Source organism: Euleptes europaea, chromosome 6 (assembly GCF_029931775.1).
Source record: "Euleptes europaea isolate rEulEur1 chromosome 6, rEulEur1.hap1, whole genome shotgun sequence".
In the NCBI taxonomy this organism is placed as follows: Eukaryota; Metazoa; Chordata; class Lepidosauria; order Squamata; family Sphaerodactylidae; genus Euleptes; species Euleptes europaea.
Window position 1 is genome coordinate 5673124 of NC_079317.1, and position 27113 is coordinate 5700236.

Here is a 27113-nt window from a genome sequence, read left to right on the forward strand (position 1 = left end):
TGTGCGACTGGCCCAGCAAACTTCCATGGCAGAGCGAGGATTCGAACCTGGGTCTCCCAGACATTAGTCCGACACTCTAACCACTATACCCCGGTGACTTATCCAAGTTGGTGCTTAAGTTTGATGACCTGTTGCAGCAACAAGACTCAGTGGGTATTTCCCAAAAGCTGGCTGGCCGAACACAGCCCCCGAGTTGCCTGGGAAAAGGCACAGTGGTGGACAACATCCTTTGCCTGCTGGAAGCTGGAGGCTCAGTCCCTGTTATCTCCAGTGAAAAAATAAAAATAGAATAAAACCTTCTGTTATCAGTGCTGGGAAAGGTGTTTCTACCTGCGGGTCCCAGGCTCAACTGGCCCTTACGTACGTATCTGCAGGCAAGTCATAACCAACTTATGGCGACCCCAGCAAGAGGCTTTCCAGGCAAGTGAGGAGCAGAGGTGGTTTGCCATGGCCTCCCTCTGCAGAGCCTTCCTTGGTGGTCTCCCCGCCAAGTACTGACCCTGCTTAGCTGCCAACTTGTGGTGACCCCAGCAAGAGGCCTGCTTAGCTTCCAAGATCAGATGAGATTAGGCTATACCATGCTGCCTTCCCTTCCCCAGATCTCTATGCAAGTAGAATATTATGTACATAAAAGTGCCGTCAAGTTGCAATTGACTTATGGTGTCCCCAGCAAGGGACATTCAAGGCAACTGGGGAGCACAGGTGGTTTGCCATTGCCTTTCTCTGCAGAGCCTTCCTTGGTGGTCTCCCTTCCAAGAACAGACCCCTCCAAGTACCGACCCTGCTCAGCTTCTGATATCTGACAATATTGGGCTATTCCACGCTGTCTTCCCTCCCCGCAACTGGGCCCTTGCATGCCTGAAAATAAACTTTTAAAAAAAAATTGCCAAGAGGTTGGGATGTGGAACTCTTCCTGCCTGTCTGGTTTGTGCCTTGGTGGTCGGAGTAGGTGGCCCCTGCTCAGAAATGTGGCCCCAGTTTAAAAATTATTGATTTCATTTCACTGGCTAGTTAATAAACCATATAGATGGTTTTAATGTAGTGTTACCACCAGGAGATTGAGACTGGGAAGGGCAGCCATGAAGGAGCTAGAAAAGATTCTGAAGTGTAAGGATGTGTCACTGGCCACCAAGACAAAGTTAATTCATGCCATCGTATTCCCTATTACTATGTATGGGTGTGAAAGCTGGACAGTGAAGAAAGCTGATAGGAAGAAAATAGATTCCTTTGAAACGTGGTGTTGGAGGAGAGTGTAACGGATACCGTGGACTGCCAAAAAACAAAAACAAATCAGTGGGTTATAGATCAAATCAAGCCTAAACTGACTCTAGAAGCTAAAATGATCAAACTGAGGCTGTTGTACTTTGGTCACATTATGAGAAGACAAGAGTCACTGGGAAAGACCATCACGCTAGGAAAAGTTGAAGGCAGCAGGAAAGGAGGAAGACCCAACAAGAGATGGATTGACTCAATAAAGGAAGCCACAGCCCTCAGTTTGCAAGATTTGATCAAGGCTGTCAAAGATAGGACATTTTGGAGGACATTGATTCATAGGGTCACCATAAGTCAGAAGCAACTTGACGGCACTTGACACACACGCACCCTAAAAGTGATTGGGATTGGTGGGTTCATAGAGCCTAGCATGAGCCAGTGTTGGTATTCTGCTTCTCTGGAAGCCCATTGCAGGAAGGGGGCGAAATCCCCTCTTCTGCCTGTTCGGTAACATCTGGGGTCCCTCTCTAGGGTTCGATTGTGGTGGGGATTGACTTTGACTGCAGGGAGAAAATGCTATACTGGACGGACGTCGCAGGGCGGACCATCAGCCGGGCCGGCCTAGAGCAGGGGGCAGAGCCGGAAACAGTGATCAACACCGGTGAGCGAATGAACTGCAAAACGGAGAAAACTTCTCTTCTGCTTCTTTGAGGCTGACGATCCAAGGCCCAAGATGAGTTCCCTGCAGCCTCGAAAACTCCTTCTTTCCCAAAAGCTGACAGGCTATGAGAAAATATGAAAGCACTGGATGGTAACAGAACCACGTTTGGGGGCAGGCAACCTCTGAATCCCAGTGTCAGGAGGCAACATCAGGGGAAGGCCTTGGCTTCTATACCCTGTTGTTCGCCCTCCAGTGGAACTGGTTGGCCACTGTGTGACACGGGATGCTGGACTAGATGGACCACCGGTCTGATCCAGCAGGGTTCTTCTGATGTTCTTATGAAGGCCTCATCCTCTATGCCCTGTGGTTGGACCTCTGAAGGAACTGGTTGGCCTCTGTGTGAGAAGGGATGCTGGACTGGATGGACCACTGGTCTGATCCAGCAGCGCCCTTATGCCCTAGGGAAGGCCTTGGCCCCTGTGCCCTGTTCTTGGCCTTCCAGAGGAACTGGTTGGCCACTGTGTGAGATGAGATGCTGGACTAGAAGGACCACTGGTCTGATCCAGCAGGGCTCTTCTGATGTTTGCATGACAGATCAGAGAATCTGGTCCAGAGGTTCTTTTTTTGAGTTTAAAGAATTTTCAGTAGCAGACAGCACATAAAGTGGCAGGCAGAAATTCACCAATGTCTCTTTCTTGCAGTGACTGTTCTTGCTTTGGTTTTCCTCCCCAGGGCTGATTAGTCCAGAAGGCCTTACCATTGACCACCTCCGAAGAACCATGTTTTGGACGGACAGCGGCTTGGATAAGATTGAGAGCGCCCGACTGGACGGCTCAGAGCGCCGCGTTCTCTTTGCCACCGACCTCGTCAATCCTCGTGCCATCGCGGTGGACCCCATCCGTGGGTGAGCAGCCGGAGGAACCAAACTCATTCACAGTCCCCATCAGAAACTTAAAAACGCAATTCCCAAAAGGCCCAGTGAAACAAAAACATTTTCTCCTGGAGAGCCAGCATGGTGTAGTGGATAAGAGCGGTGGACTCTGATCTAGAGAACTGGATTTGTTTCCCCACACCTCCACACGAAGCCAGCTGGGTGACCTTGGGCTAGTCACACTGTCTCAGCCCCAGCCACCTCACAGGGTGTCCGTTGGGAGGAGGGGAAGGGAAGGTGATTGTAAGCCGGTTTGATTCTCCCTTAAGTGACAGAGAAAGTCGGCAAATAAAAACCAACTCTTCTTTTTTTCCTTCCACCCCCCCCCAAGGCCAAAAGGAAGTCAGTGGGGTGGGTCTCTGTGGGACTTCCCCCAAGCATGGTGCCACCCCTGAAAAGGCCCTTCTACCTTCCAAGCTTTGATTTGGCTATGGGAGGCATCCTGATCGGGGCTTCCCGGATGATTTGAGACCTGCTGGAGCTTCATAGAAGCCGAGGTGTTTTTTGATTGGCTGCCTCATCCCTGCTTGGGTCTCGTCCCGTTTGCGTGGCTGCCTTGTGGTGCAGCCAACCTTTTTATGGTGATCTTTTGTTCTCCCCCCCCCCTGCCAATCGGATGCTCCGCAGCAACCTTTACTGGACCGACTGGAATCGCGAAGCCCCCAAGATTGAGACGTCCACCGTGACCGGAGAACACAGGCGGATTTTGGTCAACAAAGACATCGGGCTGCCCAACGGCTTAACCTTTGACCCCTTTTCCAAATTGATTTGTTGGGCCGATGCAGGTAAATGTGAAATGGGTTTGCAAAGGAAAAAAGGAAGGTTTGCAGGCTGTCAGACACATCAAATGCTATTGCATTAAAAAAAAAAACCTTTCTACTTTTTCCCTTAAATGTATTATTTAGAAACAAAATGTGGTTTGCTCTAAATCTTAATCATTAACAAATGCTTTAAGGGCCCTTTTTGTTTAACTGAGAAAATCCTTAGTTTTACTGAGAACATATAAGAACATAAGAAAGGCCCTACTGGATCAGACCAAGGCCCATCAAGTCCAGCAGTCTGTTCACACAGTGGCCAACCAGGTGCCTCTAGGAAGCCCACAAACAAGGGGACTGCAGCAGCACCATCCTGCCTGTGTTCCACCGCACCCAATATAACAGGCATGCTCCTCTGATCCTAGAGAGAATAGGTAGGTATGCATCAAGATTCGTATTCAATTTTGACCAATAGGCATGAATAGCCCTCTCTTCCACGAACATGTCCACTCCCCTCTTAAAGCCCTCCAAGCTGGCAGCCATCACCACATCCTGGGGCAGGGAGTTCCACAACTTAATTATGCGTTGCATGAAGAAATACTTCCTTTTATCTGTTTTGAATCTGTCACCCTCAAAATATAGACACCATCATCCCTTCTGGACCAGTTTGAATAGCTGCAGAGGCTTTATTTATTTGCCCGCTTTTTAATTTTAACTCTTCCTCCACAGAATTCAGGCAGGGCTTGCATGGTTGCCCCTTCTCCGTCACACAACACATAATTAATTTGTGGAACTCCCTGCCCCAGGATGTGGCGATGGCTGCCAACTTGGAAGGCTTTAAGAGGGGAGGGGACATGTTCATGGAGGAGAGGGCTATCCATGGCTACTAGTAAAAATGGATACTAGTCATGATGCAGACCTATTATCTCCATGATCAGAGGAGCATGCCTGTTATATTAGGTGCTGGGGAACACAGGCAGGATGGTGCTGCTGCAGTCATCTTGTTTGGGGGCTTCCTAGAGGCACCTGGTTGGCCACTGTGTGAACAGACTGCTGGACTTGATGGGCCTTGGTCTGATCCAGCAGGGCTTTTCTTATGTTCTTAACAGGCTTGTGAGGTAGGTTAGGCTGAGGGATAGGGGCTGGCTTAGGATTGCTAGCCTCCAGTTGGGGCCTGGCGATCTCCCAGAATTACAACTGATCTCCAGACAACAGAGATCAGTTCTCCTGGTGGAAACAGCTGCTCTGGTGAGTGGACTGTACAGCATTATACTTTGCTGAGCTCCCTCCCAAGACTCCACCCCAAAATTTCCAGGAATTTCCCAACCCAGGGTTGGCAAGCCTAGGCTGGCCCAAGAGATGAGCTTTATATCCAGAGGTCTAAACAGGGGGAACATTATCCTCCTGTGAACGGGCACTCCCTTGGTCCGCTTGTCAGAGACTGGCGGTTCGAACCACATTAGCAACTCTCCTGCTGTTTTTTGCCACATCCCAAACATGCCTTTGCTGGACCACTGACACATGGCTTTCATCCACCTGAATGCTGTCGCATGATTCCGTGCAGTTTTAAGCGTGCACCTTACCACCTTTCAATAAGGGGTTTGTTATTTTTGGCATCACTGTATCACCACAAAGTGGCATCATAGTAAAGTTTGGTGATATGTTTGAATGGCATTATACATTATACATTGCCAAATCTGTTTTTTTAAAAACCTATGCACATAGGCAGATTCCGTGCTGGCCAAAATTAGACGAGGAATAGAGAATAAAACTGCTTCAATCATACTGCCCTTGTACAAATCTATGGAGAGACCACATACTGTGTGCCGTTCTGGTCACCACACCTAAAAAAGGATATTGCAGAGCTTGAGAAGGTGCAGAAAAGAGCAACCAAAATGATCAGGGGACTAGAGCAACTGGCCTATGAGGAGCGGTTAAAACACTTAGAGCTGTTTAGCTTGGAAAGAAGGCAGCTGAGGGGAGACATGATAGAGGTCTATAAAATTATGCATGGTTTGGAGAGAGTGGACAGGGAGAGGTTTTTCATCCTCTCCCATAATACTAGAACACGGGGTCATCTGCTGAAGCTGGAGGGAGAGAGATTCAAAACTGATAACAGGAAATATTTCTTTACACAACGCATAGTTAAATTGTGGAACTCCCTACCCCAGGATGTGGAGATGGCTGCCAACTGGGAAGGCTTTAAGAGGGGAGTGGACATGTTCATGGAAGAGAGAAGTATTCATGACTACTAGTCCAAATGAATACTAGTCATGATGAATACCTATTCTCTCCAGGATCAGAGGAGCATGCCTAATATATCGGGTGCTGTGAAACACAGGCAGGATGGTGCTGCTGCTGCTGCAGCCGTCTTGTTTGTGGGCTTCCTAGAGGCACCTGCTTGGCCACTGTGTGACCAGATTGCTGGACTTGATGGGCCTTGGTCTGATCCAGCATGGCCTTTCTTATGTTCTTACATACATGGAATCCATCGAACAAATCATTGTATGTTCAGATGTTCATAAGTGTACATCTGTGATGTGTGTACATAAGTGCCCATCAAGTTGCAACCAACTTATGGTGAACCCAGCAAGGAGATTTTAAAGCAAGTAATTAAGCAGAGGTGGTTGGCCATTGCCTTCCTCTGCAGAGCTTTCCTTGGTGGTCTCCCAAGTACCGACCCCGTGTAGCTTCCGAGATCTGATGAGGTCGGGCTGTACCCTGCCGCTTTCTCTCTCGCACCATGCCAAAAATGAAATTGACAATATTCAACTGGACCCCAAAATGAAATTGACAATATCCGTCTGCTCTTTTTTGTTTTTTTGCTGTAGAGTTTTCAAGGCAAGAGATGTTCAGAGGTGGGTTTGCCATTGCCTGCCTCTGCAGAGCAACCCTGGACTTCCTTGGTGGTCTCCCATCCAAACACTAGCCAGGCCTGATCCTGCTTAGCTTCTGAGATCTGAGGAGGTCAGGCTAGCCTGGGACTATCCAGATCGGGGCCATCTGCTCCTACCCTACATAAAAGCTGAAATATAAAAATACTGGCCCACAGTGGCTCCCTGTGACTCCCCCTGTGAAATGCAAGTATGGGCTCCTAGAAAAATTTAGAGATCAGCCAGAGGAAACCTAACTTGTATTGGATGCTCTTTGTGGCAGTCTTGGTGAGCTAAAGGTCTGTTAGGGCCACAGATATGAGGGCACAATCATACTGACAGGACCGTAAGAGCAGAGAGGAAATGGGAGCGAAGAGGAGGAATGACGTGGTGTGCTTAGACAGACATGAGATAGGTATTTGTATGTCTACGTGAGGCTAATGTCATGTGAGGTTAGCGGGGATTTGAACCCAGGTATTCCACTCGTTAAACACTGAATCCTACCAGCTTTGCCCTGTACCATTTTTTTTGGGGGGGGGGGGGGTTTATCAGATGCTAGGTAATTCCCTACATACACCTCTGTAAAAAGAAGCCAAGTTTCTAGCCCTGAATCTTGAAAGACCAGGACTGTTGGAGTCTCGAAAACCAAAGAGGTGGCCGAGTAGGAATTCTGACTGTTGCAGGTTTCATTGCCATGCGATGTTCGTTATTCCTCCCCGAAAATTAACAAAGCCAAATGGTATTACCGAGTGGTTAGAGTGAATGCAAGCTAGGTTTGCCAGCTCTGGGCTGGGAAATTCCTGGGGATTTTGGGGATGGAGCCCGAGGGACTTCAGCAGGGTATATTGCTGGTCCCTCCAAACCAGCAATTTTCTCCAAGGGAACTGATCTCCGTAGTTTGGAGATCAGTTGTAATTCGGGGAGATCTCCCAGCCCCACCTGGAGGTTGGCAACCCTAATGCAACCCCTGGATGCAGTCTTGTTAGACCAGTAATGCTAAGCATTTCTGTAGCATTTTCAGTGTTTATAGCACTCCATGTACACTTCAAGTACTTGAAGGGCTGTCATATAGAGGAGGGTGCCGAGTTGTTTTCTGTTGGCCCAGAAGGTCGGACCAGAACCAACGGGTTGAAATTAGATCAAAAGAGTTTCCGCCTAAACATTAGGAAGAATTTTCTAACGGTTAGAGCGGTTCCTCAGTGGAACAGGCTTCCTCGGGAGGTGGTAAGCTCTCCTTCCATGGAGGTTTTTAAGAAGAGGCTAGATGGCCATCTGTCAGCAATGCTGATTCTGTGACCTTAGGCAGATGATGAGAGGGAGGGCATCTTGGCCATCTTCTGGGCATGGAGTAGGGGTCACTGGGGGTGTGGGGGGGAGGTAGTTGTGAATTTCCTGCATTGCGCAGGGGGTTGGACTAGATGACCCTGGTGGACCCTTCCAACTCTATGATTCTATGAGTCTATGATCTGGTAACTTTTATGACACCCCAGTGAGGTAGGCAGGTCTGAAGCTGAGTGTGGGCTAGCCTATGGGCAGCTTGTGAATTTGTAGCCAAGGTTTGTCCTTGATTGCGCCAGCTCCGGAAGGGGGCCATTGGGGGATATGTTCCCTGACAAAGTCTCCTCTTTGCAAAGGAACCAAGAAGCTGGAGTGTGCCCTCCCCGACGGAACAGGAAGGCGTGCCATTCAGAATAACCTCAACTACCCCTTCAGCCTTGTGGGCTACGCCGATCACTTTTACCACACGGACTGGAGAAGGTGGGTGGCCCTTGGAGTTTCTCTTAAGACTTCTGCCCAACTGGAAGCAGCTGCAGGGTTTGGGCTGATGCTGGCTGTGAGGGCGGCTGCGGGCGCTTTAGATGTACTGTCAGGCGGATTATCTCGTCGATATCTACGTTATAAAATGCCCTTGGAAAAGAGATGTCAGCTGGTTTTCAGTGTTTTTTGGCCTGAGGAAGCCCCATAATATGTCTCCGCATCCTGCAGGAACTCCTGTCTCCTCTCACCGCCCTGCCAAAGTCAAAAAACATGTCATGAGTATCTAAAACCACTTTGCGCTTGGTTTTCCACGCAGGGACGGCGTTATAGCTGTGAACAAAGACAACGGTGCTTTTACGGGTGAATATCTTCCCGAACAGCGGACGCACCTCTACGGGATAACGACAGTCCACCCGTACTGCCCAGGAGGTAAAAATAATAGCTGACCCAAAATAAGGACGATGGGGGGGTACGTTTCATGAATGCTTTTGTTCCCGTGACAAATTCCCCCACCTTTGCCAATTAGTTTCAGAGATGCCACAAAATTATTTGCGCTTCTCTGGATATTGCCAAAGCAATTATTCAAACAGACTATGGACGCCGTTGGCGTCGTAAGACCGGGTGGCTGGAGTAGCCCCGCTCTCCTGAGCCAGCATGGTGTAGTGGTCAAGAGCAGTGGTTTGGAGCGGTGGAGTCTGATCTGGAGAACCGGGTTTGATTCCCTACTCCTTCTTATGAGTGGCAGAGGCTAATCTGGTGAACTGGATTTGTTTCTCCACTCCTACATGTGAAGCCAGCTGGGTGACCTTGGGCTAGTCACACTCTCTCAGCCCCACCTACCTCACAGGGTGTCTGTTGTGGGGAGGGGAAGGAGATTGTAAGCCGGTTTGATTCTTAAGTGGTAGAGAAAGTCGGCATATAAAAACCAACTCTTCTTCTTCGGTCCAGATTTAATTCGTTCTGCTTCCAGATTTGGGGGGAGGGTTTCTTCCTTTTTCCTACTACACTTTTGAGACCAAGGCGTCTTACAGGTTTAGGTGGGCACTGGACAGAGTGCCCCGGCCATTTCACCTCTGCCTGCCACCGCATCCCCTCGCACCCCCCTTCCGCCCCCTCTCACACTGCTCACCTGTGCATCTTTGCCCCACTCACTGGCCAACACCTACAGGGCTCAAGTGTCTGACCCATGGCCGTACCGGGCAGTGACTGTTAGTGTTTGCATGGAATCAGAGGGGGGTCATTGGCTGCCAATGCTTCCTTATAGCATTTTAGGAAGGTCCATGTTATAAGAGTGTCCTTTGATACCTGTCTCTTGTGTTGCAGGAAAGAAATAAGCTACTGGGGGTACAGAAGGAAGACGTCCCCTTGCGACCAGCAGAAAGAGAGTTGTGCATCCTGCTAACTTTGTACATAGTGTAAAAGATCCTGCCCCACCACAGCAGGGCAGCCAGTGACGCGTACGGAAGGGAATTAAGCAGTTTAACTTAGAGCAAAATTATCCCATTATTTTTAAGTTATACCTCAGATCTTTACTACTGTATTTTTTTAACAAAACAAAACATTTTTATGTACTGCAGAGAAGAAATGGTGCTAGGGACAATGGAGCCAATTAATTCTCATTTGCTAATGTGAGCTACTTTGTACAAAAAGAGACCATATAAATATATCCTTACTCCATTGTTTATTGTAGTGGAAAACACAAGAGACACTTATTTTAAGAGGGAGGGGGCAGAAGAGGCTTTCAGCTCCACCTGGAAATTTCTGGAACGGCATCGTGGCAAAACTTCGTATGGATAAACCGGGGATATCTGTCAATTGGAAAACTCACTGCAATTCTCCTCTGTTTGGTGCTTCTGCCCCTGGGCCTGTTTCCTTAGTATTTATATGCTAGAACGGGAGGGGCTCATGTTTCTTGCCTGTAAACGTTCTGTCTGAATGTGTGTGTGTGCAAGTTACCTGAGTGTAATGGGCTCATGTTTTCTAGGATACTCCAAAAATTAAATAAAACTTTTTTTGTTTTAATTTTTTTTAGACCATATTAATCAAATCTTTGACAGCAAGTGTTCCCCCCAGGACCATCTTCTTGGGCAGGGTTGTTGCAACAAGCAAACCGTATGCGTGAAGATCACAGGCTAACTGTACACAAAAAAAATTACAAATTACAAAAACATGCCTGAATATCTGACCCTATAATCCTGCAATGTGCTCTTTGCACGCGGTAACCCCAAATGAAGATATGGGGCCACTGCTATACTTAGCAACCACCAACTAAAAGGATAACAGTGTATCTCTCTTTAAACCCAAGATTTATTGATGTAAAGAAAACTAGTATTTAGTGGAATCGTTGGCAATCCCCCCCACCAAATTCTTTCCACACACAGGAGCAGTATCCATTATGAATTGCATGCTAGGTTTGTAGGGGTCCCCTATCTGTGGGGCTAAGGACACGAGAACCGGAAGCCTTCGGGGTTGTTCATCTCCCCACTTTCCCCAGTCTGTGGTCAGTTTTTGGGTCGGCAATAATTGCCTGCACGGCTACAATGGCTTCGTTAATCTTCGTCTGCAGCTCGCGGAGTTCTTCTATATGCAGCAGCCGGAGGATCTGAGCAGCTTCGTTGAGAACGGCATCTGATGGGATAAGAAGAAGAGAACATAAGAAACCTAAGAAAGGTTATGCTGGATCAGACCAAGGCCCATCAAGTCCAGCAGTCTGTCCACACAGTGGAGCCCACAAACAAAACAACTGCAGCAGTATTATCCTGCCTGTGTTCCACAGCACCTAATATAACAGGCATGCTCCTCTGATCCTGGAGAGAAGAGGTATGCATCATGACTAGTAGCCATTTTGACTAGTAGCCATGGCTAGCCCTCCCCTCCATGAACATGTCCATTCCCCTCTTAAAGCCTTCCAAGTTGGCAGCTATCACCACATCCTGGGGCAGGGAGTTCCACAATTTAACTATGGGGGGAAGCCCGGGAGGGCTCAGACTTAGTTCAGAATTCCCTTCGCATAATGGGCCAAGCCTAAGAATTTGGTTCGGGGCTTCAGTGAAAGAAGGAAAGGGTTAAAAGGCCTGTTAAAAAGCAGTAGCTTTATCTCCACGAGCAGCTAAGCACCCTGGGGCGAAAGCCAGAAAAGAAAGGCAGAGAAGATGAAACTACGGTCTAAGGTGGAAAATCCTTGCTGGAATGTAACAGTGGGGGAAATCTGCAGCTCTTTGTTCCCTAGGAGAAGAACACTATAAGGTTACTTCGAGCCCTGTTAACATAAACAGGCTACAAGAGGTATGACACCAAAGTCCCATGCCTAGTAGGAATAAGGTCTGTAGACAACAAGCTCATAGGACACCAGATTATAATTCCAGTCTATGTTTACTTAAGTGTAACAAAGTGGGGGGGGGGACCCCAACCTAAAGGCAAAGCCGGGTATCCAAAGATTGGGTGGAAAAGAACTCAATTATACTATGAAATATATTTATTATAAAGCGCTCATGCAGATATTAAAAACAAGCCTATTTGGCAATAAATACAAGGCTGATAGTCTAAGAAGAGTTTGTTTTTATGTGCCGACTTTCTCTACCACTTAAGGGAGACTCAAACCGGCTTACAATCACCTTCCCCTTCCCCTCAGCAAACACCCTGTGAGGTAGGTGGGGTTGAGAGTGTGACTAGCCCAATGTCACGCAGCTGGCTTCGTGTGTAGGAGTGGGAGATCAAACCCGGTTCTCCAGATCAGACTCCACCACTGCAAACCACTACACAATGTTAAATGCGCTTAGCCGAAAACTCTTTCGATTTAATTTCAATCTGATGGTTCTGGTCTGACCTTCTGGGGCAACAGAAAACAACTCTACTCTGTCCTCTATGTGACAGCCCTTCAAGTACTTGAAGATGGCTTAATTGCCTTACCACTTTCAATAAACTCTGCACCTGATCTCTCGGAGGCCTTCCTCCCGTGTTCAAAAACATCCAGCCCCTAAAGCAGTCATGTCCAAAGTCTGGCCCGGGGGCCAATTGCGGCCCCCGGGCTGGTTTAATACGCCCCCCCCCAGCCTGTTTTGCAGAGAGAGAAAAGGGGGCGTGTGGGGGCTGCGCCTGTGCTTTGCATCCCCGACCAAGGGGGTGACGTTTGGGTGGAGGGTCGCCTCGATTGGCTGTCTCAGCCCCACCCCCCGGAATGAAGGCCAGCGAGTCTGAAACCCTAGAGAGGCCACTTCCTTCCTACTCAGAGCCCGTACGTGGGGACACGGCCTTTGTTGTTCTGAAGCATGGAAACGCAGCAGCAGCTCCTCCCGAGTGGGTCAAGGGGGATCCTGAGGATGGGTTGGGGGGGACTCAAGGGTGGGAAAGGTGGCGGGGGGGAAAAGGGAAATGCAAGGGAGGTCAGAGGCTGGCCCTAATCCGGGAGAGGAAAGACCCCCCCCACACACACACACACCGAAAAGCCTGGGAGTGGGGGGGGGGCTGCTCCGTCTGGCTCGCCTTCCTCTCTGCAGAAGGCTGGGGTGGGGGGGAGATGCAGCCCCTTCCCTGCATTGCGGAGGCCTCGCGAGGAATCCAGATTTGCAGGGTGGGTGGGAGGGAGGAGGGGAGAGACTGGATGGGTCTTGAGTGGGGGGATTGTGAGTCAAGGAAAGGCAGGGGGAGAGGGGGCTGGATTTGGGGGCAGGGAGTGTTTGGAGTCAGACCCCTCCAGCAGGTTCTCTCCAAGGCAAGTGGCTGCTTCGAAAGAAGGGATGGGGTGGGGGAAATAAATGACTCCTGGCATGTATCGTGTTTGGAAATGAGGCGCGTTCAGACGGGGCCGAGTCTGCAGAGGACACCCATGTTCATTCCAGAGGTCAAAGCCCCGAGCAGAGAGCAAAGAGGTCAGAAGGAAAGAAGGGAAGAGTTGGTTTTTATATGCCCACTTTCTCTACCACTTAAAGGTGGCTTACAATCGCCCTCCCCTTCCCCTCCCCACAACAGATACCCTGTGAGGTAGGTAAGGCTAAGAGAGCTGTGACTAGCCCAAGGTCACCCAGCTGGCTTCGTCTGGAGGAGCAGGAGAAACAAATCCAGCTCACCAGATTAGCCTCCACCGCTCATGTGGAGGAGTGGGGAATCAGACCCGGTTCTCCAGATCAGACTCCACCTCTCCAAACCACCGCTCTTAACCACTACACCACGCTGGCTCTCATGGGGAAAAAAACTCCACATTCCTCCCTGCACGGGAGATGTCAGAGTGTTTGAATCTTGGACTTCACGAGAATGAAAACCAGTTTATTTCCTGGCTCAGATGAGGGGAGGACAGAATATCCCAGCATGGTTGAAGGGGGAGAGTTGACAGTCCCAGAGAGGCACATGAGTGGGGGGGGGGGGAGGGGGGAGGAAGAGTTCCTGCTCCCTCCCTACAGAAGGAAGGTTGGAGATTTAGAAGCTGGGGGGCGTCCGGTGAGCTGAAAGGGGCTTTGGGGAAAGGAAGGAATGTAGCCATGGTTTTTGTGGTGCAGTCTGTGGTTATGGGCATAATAAGTATTCCGTTTGCAATAAACTTTGCATAAAATAGTTAATATGCATTTAATTAATTTAATTAAGAATGTCAGGCAAAATGGTCGGCCCTCACGCATGTTCACTTCATCAAATCTGGCTCTTTGAAAAAAGTTTGGACACCCCTGCCCTAAAGGAATGGAGAGGCACCAAACTTTTTTAAAAAAACTTCTGGATATATAAAAGAAGAACTCAAAGACAATGGGCTTGATGCAGAGGCTTTTATATATAGTGCAAGTAGCCGCCTTCTCTCCGCTCAGGGCAGCATGGAGCGGAAGGAAACTATCATATACCAACTCCGAACAACTCCCGCTGAGATTGTAGGGAATCTACAGCCTCCTAAGAACAAAGCGCACACCAAGAAAGCCCTTAAAAAAAAGACACTCTTACCAGGGAACAGCTAGATTCCAGTCAGCTGGCACTTTAGAGATTAACAAGATTTTCAGTTGCTACTCTTGAGGAGCTGTGGGGCTCAAACCTAGCTGTTCTACTGCAGATCAACACGGCTACCCTGCTGAAACCGTCTTACTGAGGATTTCCCTTTGCCACCGCAGGTCTGCACATTAGCTCTCCAGCAGCAGGGCGGGGAAAGTGCAAATCTCCCAATTCAAGGAGAAATGAAGATTTGCCACGTTGTAAAAGGAATCAGGGAGTTCATGATGAGCAACCCAAACAGGCTGCTGAGCTATTCAGTGGGGAAAACAAGCATTGTCTGGGAAGATTTTTCACCAGGTAGGAAGTACTGGACTCTACCAGCAGTCAAACCCCAGTAATCACCATAAGAGAAAGGCGACCTCAAAGAAAAGATACACGGGCTGTGAGTGAGAAATAATGTTTGTTTATGGTGGAAGAAAATGGCCCTGGAGGCAGAAGTGTTAGAAGACCAACTTACCTCCTGTGTCAAAGCCAAGAACGTGTTTGTCCAAGGCGATAGGCAAACCCTTAAATAATAAAGTCGGGGGAAAGAGAAAGAAAGGAAACAACTGTTATGTGCTTGTTACATACTGAATTAATATTAAATAACTAAGTAAGACTGTCCAGCTCAAGTTTCAACATGAAATGCTATTTCTGGGCATCCACAATTGATAAATTCGCTACATGACCCCTCCCCAGCCCGTACTGTTTTGAGTTGCTGAATCGTACATCTTTCCATCAACAAACTGATTAATGTTTAAATACGAAGCGGCCTTATACAAAGACAGTCCCTTGGTCCACCTGCCCCAATACCATCTGCTTGTAGCCGCAGTCGCTCACAAAGGCCACAGAAAAAGGTCTTTTACAGTTTTGTGACATAAGAAGAGCCCTGCTGGATCAGACCAGTGAGGGTCCACCTAGTCCAGCATCCTGTCTCACACAGGGGCCAAGCAGTTCCTTCGGAGGTCCCACAACAGGGCAGAGGCTGACAGAAGAACATCAGAAGAGCCAAGCTGGATCAGACCAGTGGCCCACCTAGTCCAGCATCCTGCCTCACACAGAGGCCAACTAGCTCCTCTGGAGGGCCAACAACAAGGCACAGAGGCCGAGGCCTTCCCCTGATGTTGCCTCCTGGCACTGAGATTGACTGCTTCTGAATGTGGAGGTTCCATTTAGCCCCCTTAGCTAGTAGCCACTGATAGACCTCTTCTCCACGCATCTCTCTAATTCCCTTTCAAGTCTTGTGATGCTTTCAAACAGAGCTGCCTGGGACTGAACCTGCATGCAAAGTGTGTGTTCTGGTCACTGAGGGATAACCCCCTCCCTGGTAAATGAAACTCCCTGAAACCTCAGGACAGCTGCTTTGAAGATACAGGTCAGTGGGCCGTAACTTACACACTGATAAACGAAAGCTACAGCTCACTGCTCCAAGGGGGATGATGCAAGTACAGTTCCAAACCAGAACCGAGACAGCTTCAAGAAGCTGAGTGTGTTGTTAGCTTTGCCCATGAAAGCTGACCCCCCACTTACGAATCCAAGCTCTAACTTAGTCCTAACTGGAAAGAGACACCAGCCTGGGAAAAGCAGCCCCCTCTGGGACTTGGCACGGGCGCAGCAGCCTCTTCCAACTGGGCCACTGCCCATGCCAATTATGCCACGTGGCAGCTTGGCACGGGTAACACCCCAGCTACCAAGTCCCAAAGGGACAGGTTTTTAGTCAGACGGTGTCATGTTTAAATCAAGCCTTAACTTGGCTTTACATTTTATGGCCCAGTCTAAGCTTTCTTGGGAAGAGAGGGGTAAAGACGTATAAATAAAGATGTAAAAATGTCTCCGTCCTGTTACAATGCAAACAAAGCTGCCCCTCGGACTATTCTCAAGGACATGTTAACATAGGCAGCTCTTGGACTCTTTGTTGGAAAGTTTCAAAGACGGTCCGTGGTTTTAGTGAAGTAAAACTGTGGAGGGCTAACAGACAGATGCCTTGCATAGCAACTGTTGAACAGAGTGGGCCAATTTACATTTTCTTCAAACACGCCACACTAAAGTACCTCTGTTAGGCTCCTGCTCTGAAAGGAGGAGATTTTTATTCAAGCAACTGACTGTCATTGTGGTTACTTCTGAAATATGAACCTTTCTCCGGGTCCTACCGATGCCTTAACTTTAACAAGAAGAAAGGTTTCCCAGTGTTATTAATGTTAGAGATAGTTCCAAAGTTAACAATACTTCTATTTAAACATCTTAGGAATATTTAATGAAGCCCTGGGCAGAGGCCCAATTTCCGGGAAATGAACCACAAGCAATCCAGTAACTTACCTCTTTTGACTGACTCGCCTTGGCTACGGCGTCCTGTGTCAGGCGCTCTTGGACCAAGATGCGGATTGCCTGGGAAGGAAAAGAAGACCGAAGTCAAGCCTTGAACCCATGCCACCACAGTGGCAGTGAAGAGACACTGGAGGCTTCCGAGCTGAATTAACGGGCTTCGGCTCCTACCTCCTTGGGGAAGGAGAATGAAAAAAAAAAAGACTGAAATGACAAGGCATTGGGTGATATTTAAAAGGTGCAACTAGGGATAAACCTGATCCAAAAATAAATGCGAAATTAGCCATTTCGGCAATATTTGGGTTTTGGTTTTACCAAATACCAAAACCGGGGAATAAAGCCGAAGCTGGAGAGCCACATCAGCCAAATAGGCATTTGGCTTTTTTTGGATTCGACTTTCCCCAGGCTTTTCCCTATGAAAAGTGAGTACTTTTAAAATTCTCCCAGGAGGCAGTTTTTGAGGCAGTCACCAAGTTCGCAGCACAGCTGCAAGGAATCATAAAATCATAGAGTTGGAAGGGACCACTAGGGTCATCTAGTCCAACCTCCTGCACAATGCAGGAAATTTACAACTAACCCCCCCCCCCACTCTCCTTGCATGAACCCCAAAGTTTGGTAAAATTTGGGACAGGGGGGCTGATTTTATGGGGTCTCAAAGGGGTCGACCCCCTCCTCCGTAGAGAAGCACAACCCTATCCCAAACACCCTCCCCTCCAGGACACACACAGTATCTGGGTATTTGACGGAATGACTCGGACTTGAAGGCCTGAATCTCCCCAGCCACAGGGCTCCAATGTGTCCTCCAAATGCGTTTCGCTTACTTAAATAACTCTGCACAGACACCACCACTTTTTTTCGAAGTCTGGTGTTGCAATAAAAGGCGAGTGTTAAAACCTTTGGTGCTACAAATGGGAAGGCCGTCCAGAATTCTGTTTGTACTCTGGACACAGGGCTGTACGCAAGACAGCTTTCCTTCCACAGGAAGTTAGCCCTGCAAGGAATGTTTGCAGAGAAGTGAACGGACTGCTGCTATACCAAAAAAAGAAGTTTCCAAGTTTACACTGGCTTTTCTGCAACAAGGTGGATCTCTCCAATGCTCCCCCACAAGCCGATACATAGCTGCAGATAGTTCTAACCTCTCAAACGATTGATTAAAGTGAAAATCAAGCAAACCTAAAATCAGCTGAAGTGGAAGCTGGGAGCTTGCATGACACGCAGGCCGCTGTACAAACTGTGCGCAAGGGACTCCACCATGCTACTCCAATAAGCGCAACCTACTTCCCAAGCAAAACAAGCTTCAGTTCACACTGCTTCCTCCTGGGACAGCCTTGCTTAAAGTTTCCAAAGTCTACCCTTCTACCAAATTGGTTTTATAAACAAAATTATTCACAGCAGTGTCTCCAGCACCACTTCCTCAGTTAAACCGACAGAATGGCAAGTGGAGGAGATCATCAGGAATACCTTTCAAGTTCTAAATGCAGCTCAAAAGAGGAATAACTTCATATGACAAGGCCAAAGTTTCTACATATGGGCAGTCCACGGTTGGGGATATTTTGGAAAGAGGCCATTTCCCTTCCTTGGAGGTTTTTATGCAGAGGCTAGATGGCCATCTGACAGTAATGCTGATTCTGTGAACTTGGGCAGATCATGAGAGGAAGGACAGAAAGGGATGAATCAGTGCTCAGCTCTCGTGGTGCCTTCTTACATGCCCAGGGAAATGCCTATCGCCACTTTGGAGTCAGGAAGAAATTATCCTCCAGGCCAGATTGACCCAGGGATCATGGAGAGTTTTGTGCCATCTTCTGGGCTTGGAGAAGGGGTCACTGCTGAAGAGGGGAGGGGGTAGTTGTGAATTTCCTGCATTGTGCAGGGGGTTGGACTAGATGACCCTTGAGGTCTCTTAAAGTTCTATTTTACTCAGAGAAGTGACTTTATTTTCCCCTAACTTTCAAGGCCTCTGAATTAAAATTCAATTGACTGCTAGCACGTTTAGGAACTTTTTTCTTGATTGAGTTAATGAAACATTTATACCCCCGCCTTTGCTTATAGTTCAAGGCGGCTTCCAGGGAGAGAGGGGGAATGGAGAAGTGGCCACATCTGTAAACAACGCATGTTTTCTAACTACAAGAGTAAGTATTTCGGAAGCAAGAGACACCCATTGTTCTCCAGGAACAGAATCACCCATCTCTTCCCAAGATGCCCTTCACCTCAGGGAGAACCATTGTTCTCCAACTAACCTTCAGCATCACCAGGTAGTCGTCATGACGCTGGATCTGAAGGAGGTTCGCCAAAGCCATCACACCGGCTTTAAAATCTGGATTGTTCACTGTGAAAGACAAACACTGGTTGGTGCCAAAGAACCCAAATCCTTTCCTTGCTTATTGCAGAGCACGGAAATGGCTGCGTCTCCACTCACCATCTAGGTTTATCAGGGGTTCTGCGTTTTTGGCTGCGTTATCCGCATTCTTAGCCCCGTCGGGCGTGGCATCCTTATACTTGTCAGCTGTTGAAACAAAAGATGTTGCGTCCCATGAATTACAAGGGGTTGGAGAACGGGGAAGAGTGCTAACAATGAATGTCCAAAGGGAAACGGGCTTTAAACCGCCCTCTTCTTCCAAGAGGGCAGCTTGTGCGCAGAATTTCAGCAGCTGTCAAAGTTGTCCACAGACTTCATTGAGGATTCTTGCCCATCAAGGGTAACAATGAAGACGGCTCAAATGGCAGCTGATGCTGCCTTTGGTGAAAGAAAGCAATTTGGACAGCCAATTTCAAGGAGACAAAAGCCGGATGTACATGTGGCACAGACCCAGCCCTTTAACATTTTCCTTTGGCCCTCCCCTCCCAAGAGTTCAGATCAGCATACCATTCTGAGGAATACTTACAGCTTAAACAGCTTAATTGGGGAAAGATGCTTAATCCTTTTCTGTCCCCCACTTTCTCCAAAAACCTCCTCCCCCTGGCTGCTTTTCCCCTTTATGCAGCGAACACATGCCCAGAGGCTGCGGCTCAGCACTACAGCATCCGCTTGGGCATGTGGAAGGTCCCAGGTTCAATCCCTGGCATCTCTCACTAAGGGGTTCTGGCAGCAGGTGATGTGAAAGACCTCTGCATCAGACCCTGGAGAGTAGTTGCCAGTCTGAATAGACAATACTGACCATGATGGACCAAGGGTCTGATTCTGTCTAAGGCAGCTTCATGTGTGTTTAACCCTGGCTAGCCCCATGGCGCAGAGTGGTAAGCTGCAGTACTGCAATCCAAGCTCTGCTCACGACCTGAGTTCAATCCCGACGGAAGTCGGTTTCAGGTAGCCGGCTCAAGGTTGACTCAGCCTTCCATTCTTCCGAGGTTGGTAAAATGAGTACCCAGCTTGCTGGGGGTAAAAGGAAGATGGCTGGGGAAGGCACTGGCAAACCACCCCGTAAACAAAGTCTGCCTAGTAAACGTCGGGATGTGATGTCACCTCATGGGTCAGGAATGACCCAGTGCTTGCACAGGGGACCTTTACCTTTTAGAAAAAAAACAGGTGGAGGGGGAGCAGTACAACCTCCTCCTCAGCCACTGGACAGAGATCCAGTTTCCAAGTTACAGGTCTCTGCTGAATGCCTAGCTCCAGTTCACCAGATTAGCCTCCGCTGCTCAAGTGGAGGAGTGGGGAATTGAACCTGGTTCTCCAGATCAAAGTCCACAGCTCCAAACCACCACTCTTAGCCACTACACGATGCTGGCTCTCCTAACCACGCTGGCTCTCAGCAGCTGTGTTCTTCTGCTTCGAGCAAAAACAGCACATATGCTGATTTATTGTGCACTACAAGGAGTGGCAACCAAGATCAAGTTAATTTATGCCATCGTGTTCCCTATTACTATGTATGGGTGTGAAAGCTGGACAATGAAGAAAGCTGATAGGATGAAAGTCAATTACTTTGAAATGTAGTGTTGGAGGAGAGTGTTACGGATACCCTGGGCTGCCAAAAAAACCAAATCAGTAGGTTATAGATCAAATCAAGCCTGAATTGACCCTAGAAGCTAAAATGACTAAATTGAGGCTGTCATACTTTGGTCACATCATGAGAAGACCAAAGTCACTGGAAAAGACAATCATGCTAGGAAATGTTGAAGGCAGCAGGAAAAAACCCAAGAAGAGATGTATTGACTCAGTAAAGGAAGCCACAGCCCTCAATTTGCAAGGCCTGAGCAAGGCTGTTAAGGACAGGACATTTTGGAGGACACTGATTCATAGGGTCGCCATGAGTTGGAAGCGACTTGACAGCACTTAACACACACAAGGAGTGCTTCAGCATGGTGCCTGGTTAGCACATTTTATGAACCACACATGGTCCAAGCCAAGTTCACTCTCTGTGCTTTCAGGACACGCTCCATCATTCAAGCTTGCACTATGTAAGCCCTTTCAGCCTCGCAATGTATGTCTTGATTACCCTGCATCTTCACTATCCATGCATCTGAAAGCTCACCCTTCTCAGTTTCTCTCAGGGTCAGGTTTGGCAAACTATAATTCCTACTTGAGACAAAAGAGAACCATTCACACAAATTCCTCTAGATTAGTTTTCGCTAACCCCTTAGACTGTGCAAAAAGAACTGAGCATTTTTAAAGTGTCTTACAAATGAAAGCCACAAATTTTCAGTTAACTGCACTCATCAAGGCATCTTTCTTGGTTTTGCTTGGGGTTGCAAAAGTCCAATTCCGACTTGAAATCAAAGAGAATCATCCACACACTAATTCCTCTGCCAATTTTCAAAGAAGAGACTGCGAAAGACAAAGCATACCATTGTCCCCGTACTCAAGCCGAACGGCTAATCCCAGGAGCCAATCAATTGTTTCTTGTCGCTCTTGTACTGTGAAGGGGCAATTCACATCTTTCAGGTACTGTAAAAAAAAGAGAGAGAGAGAGAGAGGTTAAAATAAGTACTTTACTGGTTACCAGTAAACAAGAAGTCAGTGAACACTCCACAGAAAACAAATTAACAAAAGCTGCAGGTTTTTTCCTTTATAGTAGGACAATGGAATTAGCAAGATCTGGCATTTGATTAAAGCAGCAGAAGGTGCAAAACCCCCAGAAAGGAAATGCCGTGGCTGATCGAATGCACTTCAGTGATTTCATTACTAAGGAAACCCAAGGATATATCATTTCCTAAAGACTTCAGCACATGTCTTCTGCACACCTTTCTTATGTTATTGTGTGCTACATACAGAAGAGGGTATCTGAAGGCAGCCAATGCAACAGCCTTGTTGAAGCTAAGGAAGCCTGGGGCTGGTGAGTTGCTGGATGGGGTTGAACTAGATGGCCTGTATGGCCCCTTCCAACTCTATGATTCTATGGAAACCTCACATGAGCTGCCCACAGGAAAAGATGTCTATAAATGCAACACAGGCAAACAGGGAATTTCTCCAATGAAAACAAACAAAAAACCAAGTAAGAGAGATACAAAATCACAGCCTTTTCTTTCTGCCATTCTCATTTATTTCAGAGGGTCTTGTGTTGGTAGAAATCACTAGTGGAATGCACCAAGGGCATCTGAAATCCTTGAAGGGACTCAACTTAGGTACAATCCCCTATTCCACTGCTTTACTCAAGGAGTGTTCCATAAGAACATAATAAGAAAAGATAGGGGATGAAGCCTGCACTCCTGCTGTCATAGATGAAGAGGTCCTCAGCGTCCAACAATTCAGTAAGAATGTTTTGCTGGCTTAACATAAATGTGTTCCTGCTGGATACAGCCCCATACAGAGGTCAGCCTTCCCTTTTGTGTTCTCAGGATCTATTAATCAAGGGCTGAGAATTTCCACAGAATAAGAAAAGCTCCATTCATGCCTACATAACTCACAATCACTGATGTACCTATCCTCCATAAATCAGATGACTCAATTTTTTAAAACTACTGAACCTCTCCTTGTTTTGTGTCACTCAGTTCCACAAGTTTATTTATTCTTTCAACTTCTATCCTGCCTTTTCCCAACCAAGTCAGGTTCAGGGCAGCTCAATTCCAATGACAAATTCCAATGACAATTAAAATCACATTATTTACAATTTAAAATCCTCAATATCTATTAAAATTACAATGGCGCCCTTAAACTGTATAACAATAGCAGGGAACCAGTCAAAGAGGGGAAAGGATAAGGGAAAGGGTATGCTCAAGAAGGGATGGGGAATAAAAAAAGGTAAAATACAGATAAACAGAGAAAAGGGGCCAGCTAATTACACATTATGTGAAGAATCACCATATTTGTCCCAAACTGTCCCAATATCATATGCAAATTTAAAAATTTCCCTAACCACTCACTCATAATTTTATAATCCTCACATCACACACACATACCCTGCAAACTAATCAATAAACACAGACCTCTTTAGCCTTTTTTATAGACAAGATGTGACTGAATTTTTTTTTTTTTTTTGTATCTTCACCAAGTCTATGGCATCCTTTTCATTCAGGAGCTGTGAAGCAAAACCATAGCCACCATTGGCAGAGAACGTTTCATGCCAAACTACCTTTTCAAAGGATTTTGTCCATTCTGCAGCATTGCGGATGTTCCTTAAATTTCCTCGATCTTCTATTTTGTAGTGTCGGATTTTCTGATCTTCAAGCCAGACAATAAAGTTTCGAAATTCAGTTTCATCTGCAAAGATAAATATTATCGCAGTTACCCTCAAGAAAATGAAAGCCAGGCTCTGTTGATGCAGTTTGCACAGCATGAAATACTTTTTTTTAATTTTAAAAATGTGTATTTTTTGATTAATGTCATTAAGTTATACATTATTTTCAAATCCATACTATGTTATACATTTTCATTTTGTTCCCCCCCCCCCATTTTCACACCGAAATCTTTAACCAGGAGCACAAGTTCCTAAATTTCTTAGTTTTATTAGGGTTGACTTCCTCGCATTTTATCCAGTTCAGGTACAGAGACCACTTGTCCTTTATTTCCCTTATTTTACTATCCCACAGTGAATCTTTAGCCAATTGTGCAACAATATCTGATTGTATATATTCATATAAATAGTCATTCCAACCACAGCATGAAATACTTAAGGGACAGCCAGGATCAAGGGCGTCGGTCCCCGCAATCCTAAAGATCAGGTTCCATTTTATAACCTGGCTGACCAGAAACAAACATACAGTGAGCCTCAAAGGAACCACAGTCCATTACTAAGGAATGTGGTCAAATACCTTAAACCACTTCTGTGCAAGAACTCTTGGAGGATGGGAGATGTGCCACAAGACTGGGGGAAGGCAAGCATTATCCCAGTTTTCAAAAAAGGGAGGAGGGATAACCCAGGAAACTCCAGGCCAGTCAGTTTGACCTCCGCCCCACGGAAGATACTGGAGCAGATATTAAAGAGATCCATCTGTGATAATCTGAAAGGCAACTCGGTGATCTGGGAAAGTCAACATGGATTTGTCCCCAACAGGTCCTGCCAGACCAACCTCATTTCCTTCTTTGATAGAACGACGAGCTTACTGTATCAGGGGAATGCAGCTGATGTTGTTTCCCTGGATTTCAGTAAAGCTTTTGACAGGGTTCCCAATGACGTTCTGATGGGTAAACTAGAGCACTGTGGACTGGACCCTAGGATAGTTAGGTGGATAGAGAACTGGTTGCAGAACTGCATTCAAAGAGTAGTTGTCAATGGCATTTCATATGAATGGAGAGAGGTGTCCAGTGGGGTGCCACAGGGTTCGGTTCTGCGCCCGTTCCTTTTCAATATTTTTATAAATGATCTGGATGAGGGTGTGGAGGGACTACTAATTAAATGTGCAGATGACACCAAATTGGGAGGAGCAGCGAACACACCGGAAGACAGAGATAGAATTCACCGGAAGACACACCGGAAGACAGAGATCTGGACATGCTGGAAAAGTGGGCAGATGTGAACAAGGTGCAATTCAACAAGGATTCTACACCTGGGTAACAAAAATGAGGGACATGCATACTGGATGGGGGATACACTTCTGGGCAGCAGTGTGTGTGAACAAGATCTCAGACTATGGGTGGACCATAAGTTAAATATGAGCAGGGAGTGTGATGTAGCGACAAAAAAGCTAATGCAATCTTGGGGTGCATCAAAAGAGGCAGAACACCCAAACTGCAAGATGTCATAGCTCCGCTGTACACAGCGTTGGTCAGGCCACACGTGGAGTATTGTGTGCAGTTCTGGAGGTCCCACTTTAAAAAGGAGGTGGACAGAATGGAGCTGGTGCAGAGGAAAGCGACAAGGATGATCAGGGGCAGTGGTGACGGTGGTTGGGGGAGGCAGAGAACAACCTGGTGAAATGCGTACATTGGTGCTGGACAGCAACTCCAGAAACTATCAAACTGCCCGTGTCTGAAACTGTAACAGCTGGGAAGTGGAGGAAAAAGCACAGAGACTGCAACACAAGAGTAACACACACACCCTTTGGTTTCCGCCCGGTTTGATTTCAGAAACCCATCACTCTCTTTAACCCATGATGCCAGGCTTGCTCCGAAGAAACAAGAAAAGGCACAATATGGTTGATGGGACCAGCCAACATTGATGGTCCCCGCACCAAACCCGGTAGCCCAAAGGCCTTTCCATGTACTGTCTGATGCCACACCTGATTGCACACCCTAGTTTGGTCTATTGATGTTTAAGAAAAACTGACACAGCGATACAAAACACGCACAAAGGAACATAAGAAAAGCCCTGCTGGATCAGACCAAGGCCCATCAAGTCCAGCAGTCTATTCACACAGTGGCCAACCAGGTGCCTCTAGGAAGCCCAGAAACACGACAGCTGCAGCAGCACCATCCTGCCCGTGTTCCACAGCATCTAACAGAATGAGCATGCTCCTCTGATACTAGAGAGACTAGGTATGCATCGTGTCTAGTATCCATTTTTACTAGCAGCCATGGATAGCCCTCTCCTCCATGAACATGTCCACTCTTCTTTTAAAGCCTTAACATAAGAACATAAGAAAGGCCCTGCTGGATCAGACCAAGGCCCATCAAGTCCAGCAGTCTATTCACACAGTGGCCAACCAGGTGCCTCTAGGAAGCCCACAAACACGACAGCTGCAGCAGCAGCATCCTGCCTGTGTTCCACAGCATCTAACAGAATGAGCATGCTCCTCTGATACTGGAGAGACTAGGTATGCATCGTGTCTAGTATCCATTTTTACTAGCAGCCATGGATAGCCCTCTCCTCCATGAACATGTCCACTCTTCTTTTAAAGCCTTAACATAAGAACATAAGAAAGGCCATGCCGGATCAGACCAAGGCCCATCAAGTCCAGCAGTCTATTCACACAGTGGCCAACCAGGTGCCTCTAGGAAGCCCACAAACACGACAGCTGCAGCAGCAGCATCCTGCCTGTGTTCCACAGCATCTAACAGAATGAGCATGCTCCTCTGATACTGGAGAGACTAGGTATGCATCGTGTCTAGTATCCATTTTTACTAGCAGCCATGGATAGCCCTCTCCTCCATGAACATGTCCACTCTTCTTTTAAAGCCTTAACATAAGAACATAAGAAAGGCCATGCCGGATCAGACCAAGGCCCATCAAGTCCAGCAGTCTGTTCACACAGTGGCCAACCAGGTGCCTCTAGGAAGCCCACAAACAAGACAACTGCAGCAGCATCCTGCCTGTGTTCCACAGCACCTAATATAACAGGCATGCTCCTCTGATCCTGGAGAGAATAGGTATGCATCATGACTAGTATCCATTTTTACTAGCAGCCATGGATAGCCCTCTCCTCCATGAACATGTCCACTCTTCTTTTAAAGCCTTAACATAAGAACATAAGAAAGGCCATGCCGGATCAGACCAAGGCCCATCAAGTCCAGCAGTCTGTTCACACTGCGGCCAACCAGGTGCCTCAGGGAAGCCCCCAAACAAGACGACTGCAGCAGCACCATCCTGACCGTGTTCCTTTACAGCACCTAAGATAACAGGCATGCTCCTCTGATCCTGGAGAGAAGAGGCATGCATCATGCACTGCGAATACAATCAATAACGATCAATAAAACCAATCGATAAAAAGAATCTGCGGGACTCCTGTATAGCGATTTATTTTCGCAGAAAGGCTCAATTTAAAATAAACAAATTCAAAGTGGGCGTGGCTCGCAACCACGCGTCATCAGCCTGGGGCGGGGCCTCAAACGGAGACCGCGGTGAGCAAAGCCACGGGCTGCGCATGCGCGCCAGCGAGGCCGGGCACAGTGAGGGACGGGGGGTCCGGAGTTGGGGCCCAGCGGCCTTGTCGCCTCCGCTCACCTCGGCAGTTGAACCCGGCCGGGTTGTGGTAGTCGAGCGCCGACAGTTTCCGCCGGAACATGGCGCCGTGTCCGCGGGAGACTCCGCTCCGGTCCGCCGCGACTCCGAAGCGGCTCCGTCAGTCTTGGGCCTCTGAGGAGACGGGCAACACGCGCCTGCGCGCAGGCGAAGGCGAGCGCGAGGACGGAGAAGCCTCGCCTTCCCGTTGGAGCGTCCGCCCGCATCGAGCCAATCAGGGGGCCCTTCCCGTGGAGCCAATAAGAGCGAAGGGGCGTTGAATCTATAGGAGGGCGGAATTGGTGAAGCAGTTTGACTGACGTGCACTTTTGCGAATGAAGGCATGAGGAGGCGGGGGCTTCATGGAGGGGAAGAAGGGAGGGAGGAAGGTCAACTAATAAGACTTCC

The 27113-nt window shown here is 47.8% G+C and overlaps 2 protein-coding genes across 2 annotated transcripts in view; one reads left to right on the forward strand and one right to left on the reverse strand.

Annotated features, from left to right (window-relative positions):
• NID2 (nidogen 2) overlaps positions 1-9536 on the forward strand; it is a 60333-nt gene extending 50797 nt beyond the window's left edge. The window contains exons 16-21 of the mRNA XM_056851142.1: positions 1744-1873; positions 2606-2777; positions 3432-3589; positions 8067-8190; positions 8507-8619; positions 9514-9536. Coding sequence (XP_056707120.1) covers positions 1744-1873; positions 2606-2777; positions 3432-3589; positions 8067-8190; positions 8507-8619; positions 9514-9524 — 708 coding nt within the window. The 3' untranslated portion in view covers positions 9525-9536. The remainder of the gene's footprint in view (positions 1-1743; positions 1874-2605; positions 2778-3431; positions 3590-8066; positions 8191-8506; positions 8620-9513) is intronic.
• A 1041-nt stretch (positions 9537-10577) lies between these two features.
• Positions 10578-26818, reverse strand: RTRAF (RNA transcription, translation and transport factor). Its single transcript, XM_056852086.1, has 8 exons — positions 26709-26818; positions 22962-23089; positions 21238-21337; positions 18872-18958; positions 18693-18781; positions 16450-16518; positions 14612-14660; positions 10578-10818 (listed from the first exon to the last, which is right to left on the reverse strand). Exons 1-8 carry the CDS (start codon positions 26767-26769, stop codon positions 10664-10666), a joined length of 738 nt encoding a protein of 245 aa, XP_056708064.1. The 5' UTR covers positions 26770-26818; the 3' UTR covers positions 10578-10663.
• Positions 26819-27113: the final 295 nt, after the last annotated feature.

Bases quoted from the DNA above. Each gene is read 5' to 3' on its own strand.
- RTRAF (XM_056852086.1), bottom strand. From the start codon at position 26,769: ATGTTCCGGCGGAAACTGTCGGCGCTCGACTACCACAACCCGGCCGGG. The intron at 18,959-21,237 runs GTATGCTTTGTC...TTGTTTCAACAG, and splicing joins GCTTGAGTACGGGGACAATG to CTGACAAGTATAAGGATGCC. The intron at 16,519-18,692 runs GTTAGTTGGAGA...TTTCCTTCCCAG, and splicing joins ACTACCTGGTGATGCTGAAG to GCAATCCGCATCTTGGTCCA.